At 42.8% G+C, this 21,544-nt stretch overlaps 1 protein-coding gene across 1 annotated transcript in view; it reads right to left on the reverse strand.

The window, feature by feature from the left end:
• Nucleotides 1-21,544, reverse strand: part of IRAG2 (inositol 1,4,5-triphosphate receptor associated 2) — a 71,142-nt gene that overhangs the window by 4,480 nt on the left and 45,118 nt on the right. Inside the window, exons 24-36 of the mRNA XM_074998480.1 lie at nt 19,896-19,942; nt 19,743-19,807; nt 19,485-19,601; nt 17,283-17,368; nt 15,671-15,743; nt 11,161-11,218; nt 11,048-11,075; nt 9,993-10,133; nt 5,860-5,994; nt 3,008-3,155; nt 1,707-1,750; nt 986-1,063; nt 841-905 (exon numbers count right to left, since the gene is read on the reverse strand). Coding sequence (XP_074854581.1) covers nt 841-905; nt 986-1,063; nt 1,707-1,750; nt 3,008-3,155; nt 5,860-5,994; nt 9,993-10,133; nt 11,048-11,075; nt 11,161-11,218; nt 15,671-15,743; nt 17,283-17,368; nt 19,485-19,601; nt 19,743-19,807; nt 19,896-19,942 — 1,085 coding nt within the window. The remainder of the gene's footprint in view (nt 1-840; nt 906-985; nt 1,064-1,706; nt 1,751-3,007; nt 3,156-5,859; nt 5,995-9,992; nt 10,134-11,047; nt 11,076-11,160; nt 11,219-15,670; nt 15,744-17,282; nt 17,369-19,484; nt 19,602-19,742; nt 19,808-19,895; nt 19,943-21,544) is intronic.

The following is a 21,544-nucleotide window of genomic DNA, read 5'->3' on the forward strand; positions in this document are numbered from 1 at the left end:
ATTCACTATGCTAGGCATCCAATCACCACCAACCTTCTTGGTGAAAACTAAAATAAAGAAGTCACGAAGCACCTCTGCCATTTTCACATTTTCTGTTTTTCCCTTCATTGAGAAATGGTCTACCCTGTCCTTGGTCTTCCTCAGGCTTATAACATATTTGTACAACATTTTCTTGTTACCCTTTATGGCTCTAGCTAGTTTGAGCTCATTTTGTTCCTTGGCCTTTCTAATTTTGCCCCACTTGTGTTATTGGTCTATACTCTTTCTTTGTAATTTTACCTAGTTTCCACTTTCAGAAAGACAACTTGTTTTTCTAGATCATTCAAAAATCTTCTGGTTAAGCCAGGAAAGTCTCTTGCCATCCTTCCTATCTTTTCCATGCAGAAGAATACTTTGCTCTTGCACCCTTAACATCTCTTTGAAAAACTGCTGTGTTTGATTGCTTTCTGCCCATGGGACCTTACCTACCAACTCTCTAAGTTTGCCAGAGTCTGCCTTCTTGAAATCCATTGTCTTTACATTGCTGTTCCCCTTCCTACCATTATACAGAGGTCATGATTCTCCTATTTCATGAGCACTTACACATGCAGATGGAAGGCAGGTAGACTGAATCTGCTATAGAACAGTCTCAAATTTAAAGATATCTTATCTTAATCTACTGGAACACAAAATAAGGATGTGGACACTCAGGTGTGGCAGTGAACGCTGAACTTTAAGGCTTATATAGCATCATTTCCCAAAAGATGCTTCCAAAACCACTCCAGCAGAATGATCTACTATAGCCATCATGAAGTTGAAAATATCAAGGACCATATAAAAACAAAACTGCAGTAGCCTTACCAGCTGCTTGATCGCCTGTGGATTTTGTCACTTCTTTCACTTCCATCAGTTCCATATAACTGGGCCTGTAAAGTAAGGGAAAATGAAATGCAGTAAGCCTGACTAGTTTGAGAATAAGGTCATCATTTGACAACTCTTTACTTACCAGCTGCAAACCGATACCAGTACTTCCAACGTTCCTGGGCAATGCTGCAATACTGACTCTTCGTAGGGATGATGGGGGCTACACAAAGAAGAGCTTTTATTATTATGCATTGGTTTGATTAACCACTAGTTTTAGGCATGTCAATGGACACATATATTTATAAAATTGATGTTTTCCATGAACACTAAAAAGATACCCAGTAGTAAGTAACCCCATATACAGCACTTAAGTACTTTTTAAAGGAACTTTACATACATATATGCAGATTATTTTCTGGATTAGAAACAACCCACATGTATATCTACCACCGCACAATCTGAAATTTATGATGTCAGAAGTTAACCTACTGGAGCACAAAATAGGGCTCCAACAATGCTGTTAAATCTTTCTTAGTTCAGTATGCTAAAGACCTCTGTTTTGAGGCTTTTGTCGTCAAGGACTCCGTGAGAGCAACAGGTCCTTAAGACGAGAAATGGGCCTCAAAACCATGGAAGATTATGGGCCCGCTTACAGCAGCATATTGAAACTTTTAATTAACTTTTCCACTGAAATGTTAGGATGCCTGATCAAGTTAGTTTGCTTTGGAGAGTTTAGGGAGTTATGGAAAGCCCAGTAGATACAGATTGCATGCAGATGTCTAGCACCAGAATACATGTACAAGATGGCTGTGAAGAGCACACGGCATTCCATTTATTTGTCATAATGTCAGTGGTACCGATACCTTGAAGTTGAGAGAACTTGGAAACTTTTTATTTGCAGAGTCATCTGTGAAGAGGAAATGGTTATTGTAAGCAGATTTTTAAAAGACTGCCATTGTGGAATAGAACCAGATGGTTTGGAGCACCTGCAGTTCCTGTTTAAGTTTATAACAATCCCATCTGGGAGGAAAACCTAAGCAGCAAGTATCAACTCCCCACCCAAAAAAAGGAAAATCAGTGTTTGGTCACTAATATTCCAGGATTAATATGGCTATAAGCAAGCGTGCCAATAGGAGAGAAGGCAGACAAGGGGTGCAGGTGCCCTGAGGCCCAGCCATTTAAGAGGACCTGGGCCTCCTGGCTGTCACTAAGTGTCAATGGGCAGTGGCTGAAGCCCCGAGCAGCACTGAAGAGCTGGCTGGAGGAGGCTAGCCACCAGCCCCTGCCCCTTCCAGGGTCCTGGAGCTGCCCCTACCCATGGCCCAGTGAAGTGTGTCAGCAACCCTGACTATAAGGTAGGGGAGGTAATCTTGCTCACTGGAGGTCTCTAAAAAGAAATTAAATTGCCAAACCCAAATACTGGAAACATCTACAGTTGTAGCCATTAAGTCAAGACTAAGCCAGTTAATACTTTACATTACTGCATGCCCTATGCAAGAGGGGTCACTTCTGCTGGTCTCATTGCCAATGTCTGGTTAAGAGCTACTTTGCCCTTACAAAATTAAAATCTGTTTTTATAGGACAGAGCACTCTTTGGTGCCAGCTTTTACTTCCTCCTCCTTGGCTACAGAGCTTCTGTAAGGATTTCTGTGTTGTGCATGTAAGGTTGAGATCTTCTAAAATTTAAAATAAATGTGGACAGAAGTCCAATGTGCCAAGCCCCTCCAAGTCCCACTGAAGCCTTGGAGCTTCTGAAGTCAGGCCACTGAAAACTGAGCATAAGCACATTAAAATGAGCATCCAATTTGTATTTTTACAGAATACAAGATTAGAGTCCACCATCCCATGTTGCACCTTCAAAAAGAGGCTTAGTTTGTGGAATGATGTGGAATGGTAGATGCTTTCAGAAATTCAAGATATCTGCCTATAAGTCTGAAGTTATAGTTCTTAGATGTTTCCAATAATCATAAAAGTGAGAACAGTCAAACTTCTCTGCTGCTGCGCATTAACAATACACTATCAATAAAACGATACAGGAGATAAAGTGTTTATCTAGCACTTCTCATTCAAGAAGGTGTAGCAGTTTTATAAATACCAGCTGAATGGCTCAACTTATTACACTTATTTAGAAGAGAAATGAAAATAGATTAAATTTAACAGCTACCTTGATCTCCAAAAGAGCTAAAGCATCTTTCATTTTGGAGCAGGACCTGTTTCAACTCCTCAAGTTCTGCATGTTCCTTTGTATACATGCGTTTCAAGTTTTCCACATGTTGTATCATCACTTCTACTGCTTTACTGACACGGCTCTCCTAGCAAAGTAAATGCAATACTGGGTGAAAGAAGGTAGCCCTTCAGGACATTGAGTTATGCTTAGGGTGAAACCACCCACAATCATTCTAAGGGAAGGTCTACACTAAACCCAAAAGTCGATCCTAGATACACAATTTCAGCTATGACAACTGCATAGCTGGAATCAACTTATCTAAGACCAACTTTTCAGGCTATCCTCACAGAGGGAGGTCAACAGGAAACACTCTCCCATTGACCTCTCTTACTCCTGGCAAGAACGGGGAGTACCAGGATTGAGTGTTGAGCCCTGATGGTTTGATTTAGTGCATCCCCCACTAGACATGCTAAATCAAACCCCAGAAGATCGACCCTGACTGGGTCGATCTTCTGGTAAGTATAGATGTACCCTAAGTTACCACCTTTCCATCCACACTCAACACACACTCTTGTCCAGAATCTCATGTCTCAAATTACAGTAGTTTCTTTTCTTTGGCCTTTACACATGCCACCTTGCCTCCACTCATCCGTTCTGAATGTTGCTGCAAAGATTATTTCCCTAACAAATTTCTTTGACTGCATCACTGCTCTGAATTCTCCACTGGCTCTCTCCTTTGTCTATTAAGCACAACTGGGCAGTCTTCATTTTCAACAAAGTTCATCACGTAACTTCTCTCTCATTCACTATTCAACTATTGCCTTCTGCCTCTGAATAGCCCATGATGCCAGGTCTATGTAGATCAAGACATAAGTAACTTAACAGCAACAGGATTACATCTGTCAGGTATGGTTTAGATAACTAGTTCTACCGTGGTATAGGGGAATGGACTGGATGGCCTTTTGAGCTGTCTTCGGCTACGTTTACAGTACAGAGGTATTTTGACATAACAGCTGACTATGCACATGCTATTCTGAAATAAATTTGAAAGAGTGGATGCATTATTTTGAAATTGGTAACCCTCAGTGCAGGAGGTCTGTATCTACCCTGGCAACCCCACCTTTCGAAATAAGACCAAATATTTGGTTATAGGAATAAGGGATTTCGACGTGTGCAAGGCCTTTTAAAAAAAGGACTCCGTGTAGATGAGCCATGCTTGATCGAAAGTTACACTTTCGAAGTGCTGAGGCTGCTATTATGCTAATGAGGTGCTGCATATTCATTGCAGTGCCTCATTAGCATATCCTGACATGTCTCACTATCATCCCCCTTTCAAAAGGGGGGGGTGCTAGTGTAGACATAGCCGAGGAGAAACACCTATTTTAAAATAGGTATTTTGAAATAGTAACAGAGAGGTAGCCATGTTATTCTATCAAAACAAAGCAGTCATGTAGCACTTTAAAGACTAACAAAATAATTAGGTGATCCGAAGAAGTGGGTCTGTCCCACCAAAGCTCATCACCTAATAAATTATTTTGTTAGTCTTTAAAGTGCTACTGGACTGCTGTTTTGTTTTGATATTGGCTCTATGAAGACACAGAATAGAGCTATTTGGAAATAAGCCATAATGGCACTATTTCAAAATAGCACTGTGACTGGAAATGCTATTTCAAAATATCTGGGTGCTATTCTGAAATGCATTTTGTGTTCAGCTGTGTTGTTTCGAATTAGCATATTTCAGAATAGTTGTTTTGAAACATTTTATTTCAGAATACCTCCTTAGTGTAGCCATAGCCTACCAGCCCTACGTTGCTATGACAAGTAACATGCCATTTCTTAGAGGGTAGATTGGCAAGCCGAGCTGATTAGTGGGGAAGAGAGGGGATGTTAATACTCGCACAGAGAAAGGTGAAAACACCCCGATATCATTCACGATGTACTTGATAAGCCTGAAATGGAAGAGGAGGTAAAGAGTATTTCATGCATACAGCATGTGGACAGGGCATGCTAAACAGGGTTTGGTTCCTGCAGAGTAACCAGGTCAATTCCAAAGCATGTAAAGCAACATATAGCATTAGGAATGCATGTGTTATGCTGGTAGAAATGTATACAAAGAGAAGTTGTGTAGCTTTGGATGTACGTATACCCTATACCCATCCCTGAGGCACTAACTTGATCAACTCCACATAGCTTTGCTGTTTGCCCAAGAAAAGGGACCTGAGAGATGAGACTAGAGTTGAACTGAGTTCTTGGGGAACACTGGAAATAGTCTCAGCAGAGCACCAACATCTCCATTGCCCACTCATTGAGTTTTCAAGCCCTTTCATGCTTTTCCCCTTGCTGTCCCTGATGCTTGAGAGGCGTTTTGTGTAATCATCTGCAAAAAACTCACTTTTGTCCTTTGAAACCCTCTTCATCACACCCCCACCCCCGATACTTATAACCAAACCTGACAACTATCAGGCCACTGGTGTGCTGAGACTATTGCCTACCACGTTGACAGATGCTCTCATATCCTTTCCTTATACTCTCATCTGTCTATCCAACTGGTATATCTTGTCTTATAGCGAGATTGTAGACTTTTTGATATAGGAACGGTCTTTCTTTTACTTGTACAGTGCCTACCACAATATGATACTAGTCCATGAATAGGGCTTGGGGACCACAAAAAGATGAAAAGACTATGCAGACCATCTACATAACATACTTTAAGAATGATGTTCTTATAAATTATGTACGGTATAAAATATAAGTTCAGTTACAAATACAGCGCAGAATCATTTAAAGAGCTCTTTAGAGACAAGAAAACTTCAGTTACTACTTTACATAAAAGTAAGTAATCAGATTACCTGATTAATGGCTCCCAACATCTCTGCTCTACTAGCAACTCTGGCTGCGTACTGGCTAAGGAACTGCAAGCTTTTCTGCAGTTTCTTAATGATCTCCTGCGCTTGGTTATCCTCTTCACACAAAGGTGCTAGAGACTAAAGGTTGGGGTGCGGGGGGAGAGAGAAAAGAGGGAAAGGTGACAGGGCTGATGATTAGTAAAACGTGGGATGCCATTCTAGAGGCTTGTAGAGTGAATGTAACCCTGCAAAGGAAGTGGTCATACTTGGGATCTTGCTTGGGTGTACCACTTTGCATGATCAAATGTGTTAGGGACAACTATTCAGTTGCTGTAACTAAATACAGCACCACTGGCAAAAACAAAGGAGTTGTGCTGATTTACACCCACTAAGAATTGTAACCTTGATGCAGGGGGAGAGATAGCTCAGTGGTTTGAGCATTAGCCTGCAAATCCCAGGGGTGTGAGCTCAGTCCTTGAGAAGGCTATTTAGGGGTCTGGGGCAAATAGAGTTTAAAGAGTCTGGGATGGTGCTTGGTCCTGCTGAGGGGGCAGAGGACTGAATTCAATGACCTTAAGGTCCCTTCAAGATCTATGAGCTATGTATGTTCATATCCACTCGCTATGGGAACTCTAAGAATGCTAGAATTTCCCATTTGTTGCTAGAGACATACAATAGCCGGGGTGTGTGTGTGTGAGAGAGAGACCTTTAAAAACAACCCCAAAGCACACAGCCTTGCTGCTAAATCACCATTTTTGACTATGCAGGTTGAACCTCTGAAGTCTGCAACCCTTTGGCCCAGCAACATCCCTGGACCTGCAGGACCAGGGATGTTGCTGGACCCAAGAGCCTCAGTGGCCGGGACTCCCAGCCAGGGCTCGGAAGCATTAACCTACCCCAGTCTGCCAAAATCTCTGGTCCAGCACTGCTCTTGTCCCAAGGGTGGGAGACCAGGGAGGTCAAACCTGTACTTTTTATATGATCATATCCAAAAAATAAATTCCAGCTAAAGTTTTACACTAAGGCTTTGTATACACTTATCGTCTGCATAACTTGGAGGTGGCTTATTCACATTGCTGAGCAGCCTAAATGACATGTTATATCAACAGTCTCAGAGGGGCAGCGTTGTTAGCTTGTAGCTTCACAAAAAAACACCACACCCTGCTCTGCAAGCAGTCCTGTAGCATCTTAAAAAAACTAACAATAAAATGATTAGTCTTTAAGGGCAACAGAACTGTTTGGCTTGTTTTACATCAACCTAAGCATTGGTTCGGGTAGCGTTATGTCATTGGTTGAGCCTCTACTGTTATTGGTTGAGCGTGGCTTAATTAAGCCAAAGGGAGAGCTCTCCCCTATTCCCATAAAGCAGCTGCACTAGAGAAAGTATTGAAAGCTCTAGTGTAGCCATAGCCTAAATGAAGTTATTTTAGGCTGGGTGCACAAGTGGCTGACAGGCTGTACGCAATAGTAGTTACTTGTTTGCTGTCAAACTGGGAGGGTATAATAAATATTAGTTCCTTGCATAATAAACTGGAGAATGTGCTTATAAAGTCTGTGGATAACACCACACTGGAAGGGGTTGCAAGTCATTTGGAGGACAGGTTTAGAATTCAAAATAATTTTGAGAAATAGGAGCTGGCAGTCTGGAAAAAAAAATCAATATGAAATTCAGTAGAGATGAATGTAAAATATTACCTTGAAAAGGAAAAAAGTAAAAAACAACACACAAAACCAAAAATGGAAATAACTGGCTGAGCAGAAATAATGCTGAAAAGCATGTTAGGGCTACAATGGATAAGAAATTGAGTAAGAGTCACTGGGCAGCTCTTGCACAAAAAGCTTATGTTTTGGGCTGTATTAATGGGGTGTTTATGTATGACAAATGAAGTAATTGCCTCACTCTAGTTGGCACTGGAAAGGCCTCCAGACAAGTAGCATCCAGTTCTAGGCACCACAATTTAGGAAAGATGTGGACACATTGAAAAGAGCTCCCCCCACCAAAAAATAAAGAGGGTTTAAAGAAAATCCTGACCTAATCGGGAGAGTTCAAAGAGTGGCCTTATTCAGGGTGTCCCCCCACCCCCACCCCAAGAGACTAAGGCTACGTCTACACTTATTTAAAAATTGCAAAATGGCCATGCTAATGGCCAAATCGAAGAATACTAATGAGGCGCTGAAATGCACGTGGAGTGCCTCATTAGCATGCCAGTGGCCGTGGCACTTCAAAAGTGCTGTGGTTCACTCCTGCAGGGCTTGTTTGAACCCGAGCCCTTTTAAAAAGGATGACACAGATGTCGAAATCCCTTATTCCTATGAGCTCATGCTCATGGCATGCTAATGAGGCACTGAATGTGCATTTCAGCACCTCATTCGTATTCTTTGATTTGGCCATTAGCATTTTCGAAGCTTTATAAGCACATTCTCCACTCCATTATGCAAGGAACTAATATTTATTACACCCTCCCAGTGTGACAGCAGAGCGATAACTGGTGTGTACAGCCTTTCAGCCACTTGTGTACCCAGCCTACAATAACTTCATTTAGGCCATGGCTACACTAGAGCTTTCAACACTTTCTCTAGTGCAGCTGCTTCATGAGAATAGGGGAGAGCTCTCCCATTAGCTTAATTAAGCCACCCTTAACCAATAACAGTAGACTCTCCTAATGACATAATGCTACCCAAACCAGTGCTTAGGTTGATGTAAAACAAGCCAAACAGTCCTGTAGCCCTTAAAGACTAACCATTTTATTGTTTGATTTATTGTTAGTCTTTAAGATGAGCTCAAAGGAATAAGGGGATTTCGATATTAGTGGGGTCCTTTTGAAAAGGACCCTGGTGTAGACGAGCCACGCGGAAGTGGACTGCGGCACTTCCAAAGTGTCGTTGCCACCGGTGTGCTAATGAGGCACTGAATGTGTATTTGAGCGCCTCGTTAGTATTCTTTGATTTGGCCATTAGCATGGCCATTTTGAGCTGTGTCTACACATGCACGCTACTTCGAAGTAGCGGCACTAACTTCGAAATAGCGCCCGTCACGGCTACACGCGTCGGGCGCTATTTCGAAGTTAACTTCGACGTTAGGCGGCGAGACGTCGAAGTCGCTAACCTCATGAGGGGATCGGAATAGCGCCCTACTTCGACGTTCAACGTCGAAGTAGGGACTGTGTAGACGATCTGCGTCCCGCAACATCGAAATTGTGGGGTCCTCCATGGCAGCCATCAGCTGGGGGGTTGAGAGACGCTGTCTCTCCAGCCCCTGCAGGGCTCTATGGTCACCGTGGGCAGCAGCCCTTAGCCCAGGGCTTCTGGCTGCTGCTGCTGCAGCGGGGGATTCATGCTGCATGCACAGGGTCTGCAACTCGTTGTCGGCTCTGTGTATCTTGTGCTGTTTAGTGCAAGTGTGTCTGGGAGGGGCCCTTTAAGGGAGCGGCTGGCTGTTGAGTCCGCCCTGTGACCCTGTCTGCAGCTGTGCCTGGCACCCTTATTGCGATGTGTGCTACTGTGGCGTGTAGACGTTCCCTTGCTGCGCCTATTTCGATGTGGTGCTGCGCAACGTCGATGTTGAACATCGACGTTGCCAGCCCTGGAGGACGTGTAGACGTTATTCATCGAAATAGCCTATTTCGATGTCACCACATCGAAATAGGCTACTTCGATGTAGGCTTCAGGTGTAGACGTAGCCAAGAAGTTCTTACTAAGTGTAGACATGGCCTCAGGGTCAGGGAATGGGAGAGAGAGAACCTGATAATGTATTTGAAGGATTAAGGATTGATCAATTGCTCTCCACGTCAGATCCTGACAGGAGAAGTAGTAATGGACTTAAATTTGCAGCAAAAAAAAATTGAGGATAGCTGTTGGGAGGGGTTGGGGGTCGTGCAGAACCTAACTCCAAGGATAGGTGAGCACTGAACAGGCTGCCAAGAAAGGCTATGGAGTTATCAGTACTGGAGATTTTTAAGAACAGGTTAAACAAACAGACACCTGTTGGAGATTATCTAGGTGTACTTGGTTCTGCCTCTGAACAGCCAGCTGGACTTGAGGACCTACTGAGGTTCCTTCCAGACCCATACTTTTATGATTAATGGACTACCAGGCCATTTGTCCCCTCCCTCATTCCAACCTCATCCACTGCTCACCTCCAACAGTTTAAGCCCGTTCATGATCTCCTTTCTCAGGTTTTCTTCAGCCAAGTCTCGGGACCTTTCTTCAAGCCTCACTCGCTTATCCAAGGTGAACAAGTCACATTTAAAGCCCAGAGACAATCTGAGAAACTCTGCCTGTTGGAGGGAAAGAGAAGGGGAAAGAATTCCATGATAGATCAGGCAACAGAAGCCTATTCAATTCAAAGGAGTTACTTAAAAAGACACCAAAGCTATTGCTAATTATTCTGGGAATAACAGGCGCTTCCCCAAACAGGGTTTAAATTAAAAACAAAAATGTCGCAGCTCTACCCACATCTAGTGCTAGGTAAGTAATTTACTAACAGGAGTAGCTGCTCTCCCCCACAACAGGTCATCCCATTAGGAAAGGCAACATAAATCAATTGTTAGAATATTCTGACAGGCTGAAGCTCGTGGCTAGGTCAGAACTCTCCTTCCCACCCAAAATGACACCAGCAGAGAAAACTCAAACCCATATTTTTTATACAGTGACAGGGAGTCTTTGTTTTTACTGTCTTCCTCCTCTGCTCCCTTCTCCTTCACTGCATAGGAGCATCTCCCTGCCATTTTATGAAGCTCTCTGGGAGCTTCAGTTGTATATGGAAGACTGATAACACCACTGCCATGCTACGTTGCTGGTAAGCTGAGCATCTGGGCTGCTACCACAGAGATTTAGGTGCCTTCCAGGTGGTTAGCAGAGAACCCACAGCCAGCAGCATGTTTCTATTAGTGGTACACATACTCCAGGCCTCGGAACACAAAATTTATTCTGCACATAGATGGGGAAAAATAAAGGGAACATTATTGGCATGGGTATTTACCTAAATTAATGAAATCCATGCCATCCTTGACTTAAGAGAAGGCAGAAAGGCAATTTTTGGGCTGCCATATTTACATGCAGAGAACCCATTCATACATAAAAAACTACTCAATTTCTTGAAAAATGTATTATCTGCATTTAAGAAGGGACCTTTGGAAAAAGAATTCTACTGTCTGTGAAATATTTTAGGGTATGTGGAATCAAGACTCACCTCCACCTCCTTCTCATCAGGAGAAATGCTGTAGGAGGAAAATGAATAACTACATGAGCAAAGCATAATGGTAAGTTAATGCAATTGGGCATCAGGTTACATGAGATACATACGTGTCATTTGGTGTGGTTTTGGTTACTTTAAGGCCAGTCATAGTGGGAGAAGAATTCTCTGGTAATTAGAAAGACAAAACATTTCAGTAGTTAGAGAAATGAACGCCCTTTTAAAAAGAAGAGTTTATTGAAGACATAAATTCAGTCAGAAGAGGGAAAACTGGATTAAGATTCCTTGGGTTGAACTATTGTCTCATAATAGGAATAGCATCATCAGTACTAGGTAAAAATTCAGCAAGACAGCTCATTTTACCTTTTAATGGCCAGACTCTGCCAAAAGAGGTAGTCCTTATTTGACTAGTTCATGACCTGAACCAAAAAGTCCAGATCTGCAACTACAGCAGCTGGATCTTTGGGTTTGGTTCTCATGGCAACATCCTGCCCTCAACCTTCTATTTCAAGAAGTTTTGCATTATAGAAGCCATCCCAAACTCACAATAGTTTGGCCAGCGTCAACTTAGGGGTAAGGACAGCCCATGCGATTGGTGATGGACTGCTAATAAAAAGAGGAAAGCCAGATGGCTTTTAGATCCTTACAACAGCTGAGCATTCTGTGGAGTTGAAAGAACTTGCTTTATACACCTATTGGAGTAGAGGACGCAAATAAAACTAGCATTAGGATATCACTGGGTATAGTAAAAACTTGGCCCATTTGGACCCCACCAATGAGTTCTCTTTCCTGTTCTAAGGAAAATACAGTTGGATTAGACAAGGGCTAGGAGGAGGTGGAAGAACATGTCTTTGTAGGACGACATTTTTAATACCCGATGACACATTTTAAAAAGTTTACACAACATAAGATGGACAAAGCTGCTTTGCTCTCCAAAGCTAGACTATAAACAGCACTTCTTCCACAGCAAAAAACCCAACATCCCCGCACTCCCCTTCTGTAGCTTATCAGGTCTTTACACTAATCGTGCGTGTTGCAGACACAGGTGCATCCTAGAGGTGAATGCCTGGCTTCAAAGATGGTGTTGCCAGGAAGGCTTTGGCTTCCTTGGCCACGGGATGCTATTCCAGGAAGGACTGCTGGGCAGAGATGGTGTTCACCTTTCGAGGAGGGGAAAGACCGTATTTGGACACAGACTGGCTAATGTAGTGAGGAGGGCTTTAAACTAGGTTCGACAGGGGCAGGGGAGCAAAGCCCACAGGTAAGTAGAGAACATGGAAACCTGGGTGAAGGGTCAGAAATGGGAGGCAGCATGGGCAACAATGTCAGAGTAAAAAGAGGGTCAGGGCAAAACAGGAAGGCAAGATCAAATCAATATCTTAGATGCCTGCATACAAATGCAAGAAGTATGGGTAATTAGCTGGAAGAACTGGAAGTGCTAATAAATAAATATAACTATGACATAGTTGGCATCACAAACTTGGTGGGATAATACACATGATTGGAATGTTGGTATTGAAGGGTACAGCCTGCTTAGGAAGGATAGACAGGGAAGAAAGTGGGGAGGTGTTGCCTTATATATTAAAAATGTATACACTTGGACTGAGATGGAGATGGACGTGGACATATTAAATGGATGTGTTGAGAGTCTCTGGGTTAGACTAAGAGGGGTAAAAAACAAGGGTGATGTCCTGATAGGCATCTACTACAGGCCACCTAGCCAGGTGGAAGAGGTGGATGAGGTTTTTTTTTTAAAACAACTAACAAAGTCAAGCAGGGCCCCAGATTTGGTGGTGATGGGGGACTTCAACTATCCAGATATATGTTGGAAAACTAACACAGCGGGGCACAGACTATCCAGTAAGTTCTTGGATTGTACTGGAGACAATTTTTTATTCCAAAAGGTTGAAAAAGCTACCAGGGGAACTGTTTTAGATTTGATTTTAACAAATAGGGAGGAATTGGTAGAGAACTTGAAGGTGAAGGCAGCTTGGGTGAAAGTGATCATGAAATCAGAGAGTTCACAATCCTAAGGAAGGGTAGAACAGAAAACAGCAAAATAGAGATAATGGATTTCAGGAGGGCAGATTTTGGTAAACTCAGAGAGCTGGTAGGTAAGGTCCCATGGGAAGCAAAACTGAGGGGAAAAACAGCTGAGGAGAGATGGCAGTTTTTCAAAGGGACATTATTAAGGGCCCAAAAGCAAGCTATCCCGCTGCTTAGGAAAGATAGAAAATATGGAAAAAGACCGCCTTGGCTTAACCAGGAGAGCATGTGTGATCTCAAAATAAAAAAGGAATCATATAAAAAATGGAAACAAGGAAAAATTACAAAAGATGAATATAGGCAAACAATACAAGAATGCAGGAGAAAGATTAGAAAGGTTAAGGCACAAAAAGAGCTTAAACTAGCTACAGGCATAAAGGGAAACAAGAAGGCTTTTTAAAAATATATTAGAAACAAGAGGAAGACCAGGGGACAGGGTAGGGCCATTGCTCAGTGAGGAGGGAGAAACAGTAATAGGGAACTTGGAAATGGCAGAGATGCTTAATGACTTCTTTGTTTCGGTCTTCACTGAGAAGTCTGAGGAAGGAATGCCCAGCATAGTGAATGCTAGTGGGAGAGGGGTAGGTTTAGAAGTTGAAATAAAAAAAGAACAAGTTAAAAAACACTTAGGAAAATTAGATGTCTGCAAGCCACCAGGGCCTGATTAAATGAATCCCAGAATACTCAAAGAGCTGATAGAGGAGCTACCTGAGCCTTTATCTATCATCTTTGGAAAATCATGGGAGATAGGAGAGATTCCAGAAGACTGGAAAAGGGCAAATATAGTGCCCATCTATAAAAAAGGGGAATAAGAATAACTCAGGAAACTACAGGCCAGTCAGCTTAACTTCAGTGCCAGGAAAGATAATGGAGCAGGTAATTAAAGAAATCATCTGCAAGCACTTGGAAGGTGGTAAGGTGATAGGGAACAGCCAGCATGGATTTGTAAAGAATAAATCTTGTCAAACTAATCTGATAGCTTTCTTTGATAGGATAACGAGCCTTGTGGATAGGGGAGAAGCAGTAGATGTGGTCTACCTAGACTTTAGTAAAGCATTTGATATGGTCTTTCATGATATTCTTATAAAAAAAACTAGGCAAATACAATTTAGATGAGGCTAGTATAAAAGGTGGGTGCATAACTGGCTGGATAACCGTACCCAGAGAGTAGTTCTTAATGGTTCTCAATCCTGCTAGAAACGTATAAAAAGTGGGGTTCTGCAGGGGTCTGTGTTGGGACCGGTTCTGTTCAATATCTTCATCAATGATTTAGATATTGGCATAGAAAGTACGCTTATTAAGTTTGCAGATGATACCAAGTTGGGAGGGGTTGCAACAACTTTGGAGGATAGGGTCAGAATTCAAAATTATCTGGATAATTGGAGAAATGGTCTGAGGTAAACAGGATGAAGTTTAATAAGGACAAATGCAAAGTGCTCCACTTGGGAAGGAACAATCAGTTTCACACATACAGAATGGGGAGAGACTGTCTAGGAATGACTACAGCAGAAAGGGATCTAGGGATTATAGTGGACCACAAGCTAAATATGAGTCAACAGTGTGATGCTGTTGCAAAAAAAGCAAACATGATTCTGGGATGCATTAACAAGTGTGCTGTGAACAAGACACGAGAAGTCATTCTTCTGTTCTACTCTGTGCTGTTTAGGCCTCAGCTGGAGTATTGTGTCCAGTTCTGGGCACCGCAGTTCAAAAAAGATGTGGAGAAACTAGAGAGGGTCCAGAGAAGAGCGACAAGAATGATTATAGGTCTAGAGAATGTGACCTATGAAAACAGGTTGAAAGAATAGGGATTGTTTAGTTTGGAAAAGAGAAAATTGAGGGGAGACATGATAACGGTTTTCAGGTATCTAAAAGGGAGTCATAAGGAGGAAGGAGAAAACTTGTTCTTCTTGGCCTCTGAGGATAGAACAAGAGGCAACAGACTTAAACTGAAGCAAGGGAGGTTTAGGTTGGACATTAGGAAAAAGTCCCTAACTGTCAGGGCGGTCAAACAGTGGAATAAATTGGCAAGGGAGGTTGTGGAATCTCCATCACTGGAGATATTTAAGAACAGGTTAGGTAGATGTCTATCAGGGATGGTTTAGATAGTACTTGGTCCTGCCATTGGGGCAGGAGGCTGGACTCGATGACCTCTCGAGGTCCCTTCCAGTCCTAGTGTTCTATGATATCCTGGTAGAAGCGTAGACATTCCTGTTACCATGGTATCAGAGTGGACCACCATTCCTATTATAAACACAATCTGCTCTGTGATTCACCTGGGTGTAAACTACAGACATTTCCTCATAATGAAAGCTGTGCCCTATCCTGGTTTTGGATAGGGTTTCATGTTGCATTATACATACATATTTCAGAGTTTTTCCCATCACAATTAAATATTACCGTCACGTGTTCCATATACAAGCTGTACTTTGGTTGTACAGCACACACTGCAAAGAAATTAGGGCTAAGAACATATACACATATTCAGAGATTTAAGACTACGTTTTACTGAACACTAACCAAGGATGCTCTGTAACAGGTTACATGCTGTGAATTTTAGTGAAGACACTTTACCTTTTCCATCCAAAACTGCAGCAGACACTTCTCCACTCTGCTCTTGAATAGATTCCAGTTCCCCATCTGTCTCCTAAAAATGGTTGAGAGTAACTTTACAGTGTGAACTGCCACAAACACCTTACCAGAGATGACCAGCTATGATGGAGGTTCTTTAGTTCACACAGTCCAACTCTAGGGCTAATCAGATAAGTTTATCCTGTGCCACCATCATGTATGGAAACTAAACCTTGAATGGGCTTCAGCTCTGGAGTGGTTTGGTTCTTCCTTGGACAAGGATCAACTTACCCTGCAAACAACTCCTGAAGCAACACTACCCAGAACTTCTTAAACAGCCAGAGAATTTAAAATAGTTCAGAAGGGGCAAGGAGTTGTGGGGGGTGAAGCCTATCCCCTCTATCCTGAGCCTACCTATCTATGAGAGAAATCACTGGACCAGATCCTCACCTTGTCTAAGTCAGCATAATTTTGCTAGCATCCGATGGACACCAGCCAAGGCGCTAGTAGTGCAGTTTCTGGGAGGGGAGTCCAACCCCAGCTGCTGTTTACACCTTTTGTCCTTAACGGGGTTACCTAGTCAGGGGAGGGGGACTACTCTGACGTGCCACGCTACTTGTGTCTCTAGTACTGTTCTGCAAGTCTCCCCCACCTGTAGCCGCCGGTTTTGGCGAGACACTCCCATATTTGAGATGCCAGAATGGCATCCTGATTTATTTTGTCAAAGGGGCTAATTGCCCCACATTTTCAGGTGGCTGCTGCCTGCTTTCCCCCTGGCTCCTCCCATGGAAGCCCCCCAGATTTCCCAGGCTGGGGGAGCCAGGAGCTGGACCAACACCATGGCTGCACCCCTCACAGGGCTTCCCTCACCATGGGGAGCTGGAGGTGGACCTATACAGCAGCATGGCTGCCCCCTCATAGCTTCCCCCAGCGGTGGGAACCAGAGTGGCAGCATAGTGGCCCCCCAGCTGCTGGGAGCTTCACTGGGAGGGTGACAGCCCCCACAGGGCAGCCACCTCCTGACTCCCACATAGGGTGACCATCTGTCCCCTTTCAGCCAGGACGGCATGTGATGGGGTTCAGGGGTCCCCCTGCACTGCACCCCGTCTGCTGGCAGGATTGACTCTCACTCAGCAGGTACAACAGAAGGTTTATTAGGCAACAGATACCCAGTTTCTCCCAGAAGCGACAGCACAGCAGCCCGAGACAGTCCTTCCAACCCGTCCTCGGGAGAAGACCCCGAGGGGTGCCCCTCTGGGGTGTAGCTTCCCCCTCCTCTCGCTGGCTGCCTTCCAGCTCCTCTTTCCCCCTCTTCCTAACTGCCGCCCCCAATTCAAAACTCAGCTCAGCTCCTCCCTCCTCTTTGTTCAGGCAGAGGTGTTACCTGCCAGTTGTAGCCCCACGGTCATCCTTAGCCACTGGGAGCTGCTGCTAGCCTCAGACATCCAGCCTGACTCACACATACACTCCCCCCACTCCATCACACGGCATCATTCTCCTTGTCCCATATTTGGGCAGGGGAGATATGGTCATGCTACGCATCTGTCACTTCAGCATTCCCCGTGTTGCACCCGTCAGCCTTCTTAGAAACTTAGCAAGCTAGTAGAACTCATACCGGCTCTAGCTTTAGCTCTCTTTCAGGTGTGGTTTTGCGATTCTCCATGATGGGGCAAAAGTCACCTTTATTAGTCAGATCAGTACCTGGAAAAAGAGTCCAGAAAAATCCAGGTGAACAAATGCAACTCAACTATTAACTAGATTTCTCAAGCAGAAACCACCAGTGCTCTCCTGTAGGAATTGCCAGGAGAAAATACAACAAAGAAAGTAGACTTTAAAAGCCAGCAGCACAGAGTGCTGTAAAATGGAGGCAGTGCTGGTAGAACAAGTTTATTGAGTCAAAGCTTGACAATATGAAGAACCACAAGCTTTGTGCTGATCAGTCTTGCTAGGTGCAGCTGCTGTAAGAAAGACAGTTTCTATACATTCGGTTTTCCAAAACAACGACTTTGGACTGAAATTTTCTGTGCTTTGGAGTATTTTGTGTTTTTGGAGATTGGGAGAGGGGGTTAAGGTAAAAACAAAAAAACAAACAAAACCAACACACTTTGGAACTCTAAATGCAGAGAAACATTTCTGATCTCCCTTGATGAGGCCAAAGGAGGTTGGAAATTGGTGCTCTGCTTAGCATTGTAGGATGTGCAGGTGTGACTGCCACAGATATAATCCAGTTACCAAGAAGCTTGAACATACCTTCATGGTCCTCTGCATTTGCTGGATCTTTATAGGGTAAGCTACATTTATGTCGAGAGACACTGGACCCTTATGCAGGGGACACTTTGGTGTCTGAAGTGAGCTGTGGTGTACAACATAGGTAGTCATTCAGCTGCTAGACTGTATCAGCTCAGCAGCTAGAGCATATTGAATGCCAAGAATTGAGAGCCACGGAGCAAAGGGCAACACACTGGTGAGGGTAGCAAACTGCTTAATACCAACCTAAGCAGCACACATCACTAAATGATGATCTCTGTTTTTTAAAGGACATTACATGCTCCGTTGGAAAGGCTGATCAATTTAAAAAATAAAATAAGATAAAACGTTCAGAAGAAATGGGGTTCATGAAGCTAGACCTAATGCACAGCCAAACACTCAAAAGATTAGGCAATTCCAAAAGTTAATTTCTCCTGCAACAGCAACTCTGGCCACAATTAATCTCTCTCTCCCCCCATCTCCTTTTTTTTTTTTTTTTTTTAAACTAAACACCACTACGCTATTATAAAATTGCAAACCAAAGAAACAGGATGTGCAGCAGTCAATTAGTGTTGATTTTTAGAATTCTTTTTAGCAGACTTAACACTGAATTAATGCTAGAGGTTGAAGCTCTCTAGTTAACACTGTCATTCAGCAACATCCACGGTCGAGCATGATTTTAGTTAGCTGGATGACCACTTATCATGGATGTGGCCAAGTTTCCTGTGGTCCGATAAAGGTGCTTTTTTTGGAAAAAACACACACACACACACACACCAACATCTACCAGTCCTGGCTCTCAGTGCTCTGTCCCATTATTTAGCTGTAATTTACCCCAAATGTCTTCTTAGAGCCAAGCAAGCAGTGGGAGTGTTGGTAATGCTGCTAGACGATATTGACCTCCTGTGGTCCAACAAATTCTCTTATCTGGCACCAGTCAGGTCCCAGATGAGAGAGTTTCAACCTGCAGTAACAGATTAGTAAAGAACAAAAACAGGCCACCCTTACAGATTAGACATTATTCTTTCAGAAAACAATAAATATTTTGTTTGGCACAATTGAAAGCAACAGTAGAGATCCAAAGCTGGTGAGAATTAAAGATTTTGAAAAAAATTGGAATTTTTCCACTCACACTTCTCCTCAATATTCAGGGCTGCTCAGGTTGGAATGGGGAAACATCTGTCGATCTATTTCCCTTAAACCGATCATGTGGTACAGTACTTTAGAACCTTTTGTTTAAAATTTTAAAAGCTGCATTAATTTACGTACTTCTGACAGCCGCCCGATTACTCTCCTGCCAGGGCTGGTAATCACTTTGACCAATTTACTCTATGCACTCCCCTATTAGCCTGATCTTAAGCCCTAACCCTGCAATGGTCTCTGCCCAGGCAAAGGCCCTACACTTGTGCAGAGAAAATTGGAAGCAGCTGCAGGCCAAAGTTGTTATTGTCAGCACAACAAAGACTGAAATTTGTGCAAAGCACTTTCTTACTCAACTTCCTCACTTCAAAAAGCCATGGTGGAAGCAAGTTCCCCATCACACAATGAACCTTCAGAGCAGGTACAATACCTGATACATTATCATTCAGATCCTTATCTTCATTTTTCTTCACTTCTGTAGAAGTGGATATGTCTTCGTCTTTTGCCACAGAAGCCTCAGACAGTTCTGTCTCCATAGTGAGACATTCTGTAATAGGAAGCAACAGAAGGCGGATGCATATATGCAGCTTCTTCACAATAACGTAAGGACATCTTATTCAGACCTCTCAGACACATTTTGCCCCCCTCCCCTGCCATGACTAACTATACTTCCACTTTAAAGCTTTACCAGTTGATAAGATGCTCTTCAAAGCAGCAGCAATAACTTCTTCCTGGGATGCTGTTGAATGCTCACTGTCAAGACAGGAAAACACTCTCAGACATTCATGATCTGATAGGTCTGGTTAATTTATTTAAGAATTAAATGAATACATAGACTCACCTGGACAAGGCTGGATTATCCGATGTCAAAGGCAAAGCACCACTATCCTTAACAAAAGAAATTTTAAAAATGGTTTAGCATTTATATTTGTACAGGTTGAATCTCTCTAGCCTGGTACCCTGGGGACCTGACTGGTGCTGAATGAGAGAATTTGCCTCATCACAGAAGGTCTATATTGTCTAGCAGCATAACCAACACTTCCACTGTTTACTGGGATCTTAAAAGCCATTTGGTGTAAACTACAGCAAAACAACAGAACAGAACACGGGGAGCCAGGACTGGTGGCTATAAAAAAAACTTTATGGGACCATGGGAAACTTAGCTCAATGTCCACTAATCATGACTTTGGCCAACTACAACCATGCTGGACCACAGATGTTGCTGACAAAAGAGGTTCAGCCTGTAATAAGTCATTTGTAAATGAAATTCATCATATTTGTTGGGTCTTGGGTCAGCAATTCCTTTAGATGTAACTAGATCAGGTTGAAATATGTTAATGTCAAATCAAGAGGGTGTTATTTTAAATAGTTTGCACCATTTTTTCTAGCCAACCCTTGATGTACAGTATGGGTTTTAATACTGTTACCACCCAAAAGTGCAATTATGTTTTAAACAAAAAGTAATAGGGGAGGAGAAGAAATCCAGCATAAGAGTCAGGAGTACAGTTTTTTTGTAATAAAAATGCAGATGTGAGCAAAGTTTCACACTAAAATCAAAGTGTGTTGCTCCAAAGAAATGTTACCATATCAGTTTTTTCCCCACATTTTAAGAGACTTGCATCACTGCCTCAGTCCACTTTACAAGAGATGAGGGACAGTTTAACAAAGCTTCTTTGCTTTTCCTGTTATCCGTTCTCTCCATTGCTCACCATAGTCCCTTCCAGAGATTCAGAAAAAGCTCTGAGCTGCATTAGTGTTGCTTCTAAGGGTACCTCCTCACCACAGGGAAGATCAAGTCTACCATGGTTGATCGTCCAGAGTTCGACTGAGCATACTTAGTAGGAAAGCACTAAACTGAACTTACACGATGCCCATATGGGCACCACTACCCCTGCCCATTGGTTAGGGGTAACGGAAGTTGACGAGAACCCTTAGTGGAGATGGCACGGAAGCCTGAATTAAGGTATGTCGACTCCATCTATGGAATTAATGGATCTGGAATTTTGTACCTTAATTTGACCTTCTGACATAGTGTAGACCCACCCCAAGACACCACAAGTATAAAGCATTTTGCCAGTATTAAATTTCAAGCTGTTTAAGCAATGAACATTTACATTCAAGTCTCCATTTTTTATTCTAATAGCAACATTGTACAACATCCACCAGTCCAATTGATCATAGAGCAGAAAGGTACCTGCTTTTTCATACTAGCTTAATGATTATAAATTTGGTTAATATTTAAGGGCCAAATTCTTTTGTCAGTTCACTTTGTTGCACCTGGGAAACACAGTAGTTTGGCCCCAAACTTGCTGCACTTGACTGATACAAACTGCATTTTACAAAGCTTTAATTTTTAATCCAGTGTGTATTGACATTTTATTGCTATGGTCAGTTCTTTGGACCACCACAAAGCAAAATACATTAACTTATTTTAGCACTGAATTCTAATAGTATTTTAAATCCCAATTGTCAGTAGTTAACTGAGAATTG

This window comes from Carettochelys insculpta, chromosome 1 (genome assembly GCF_033958435.1).
Source record: "Carettochelys insculpta isolate YL-2023 chromosome 1, ASM3395843v1, whole genome shotgun sequence".
In the NCBI taxonomy this organism is placed as follows: Eukaryota; Metazoa; Chordata; order Testudines; family Carettochelyidae; genus Carettochelys; species Carettochelys insculpta.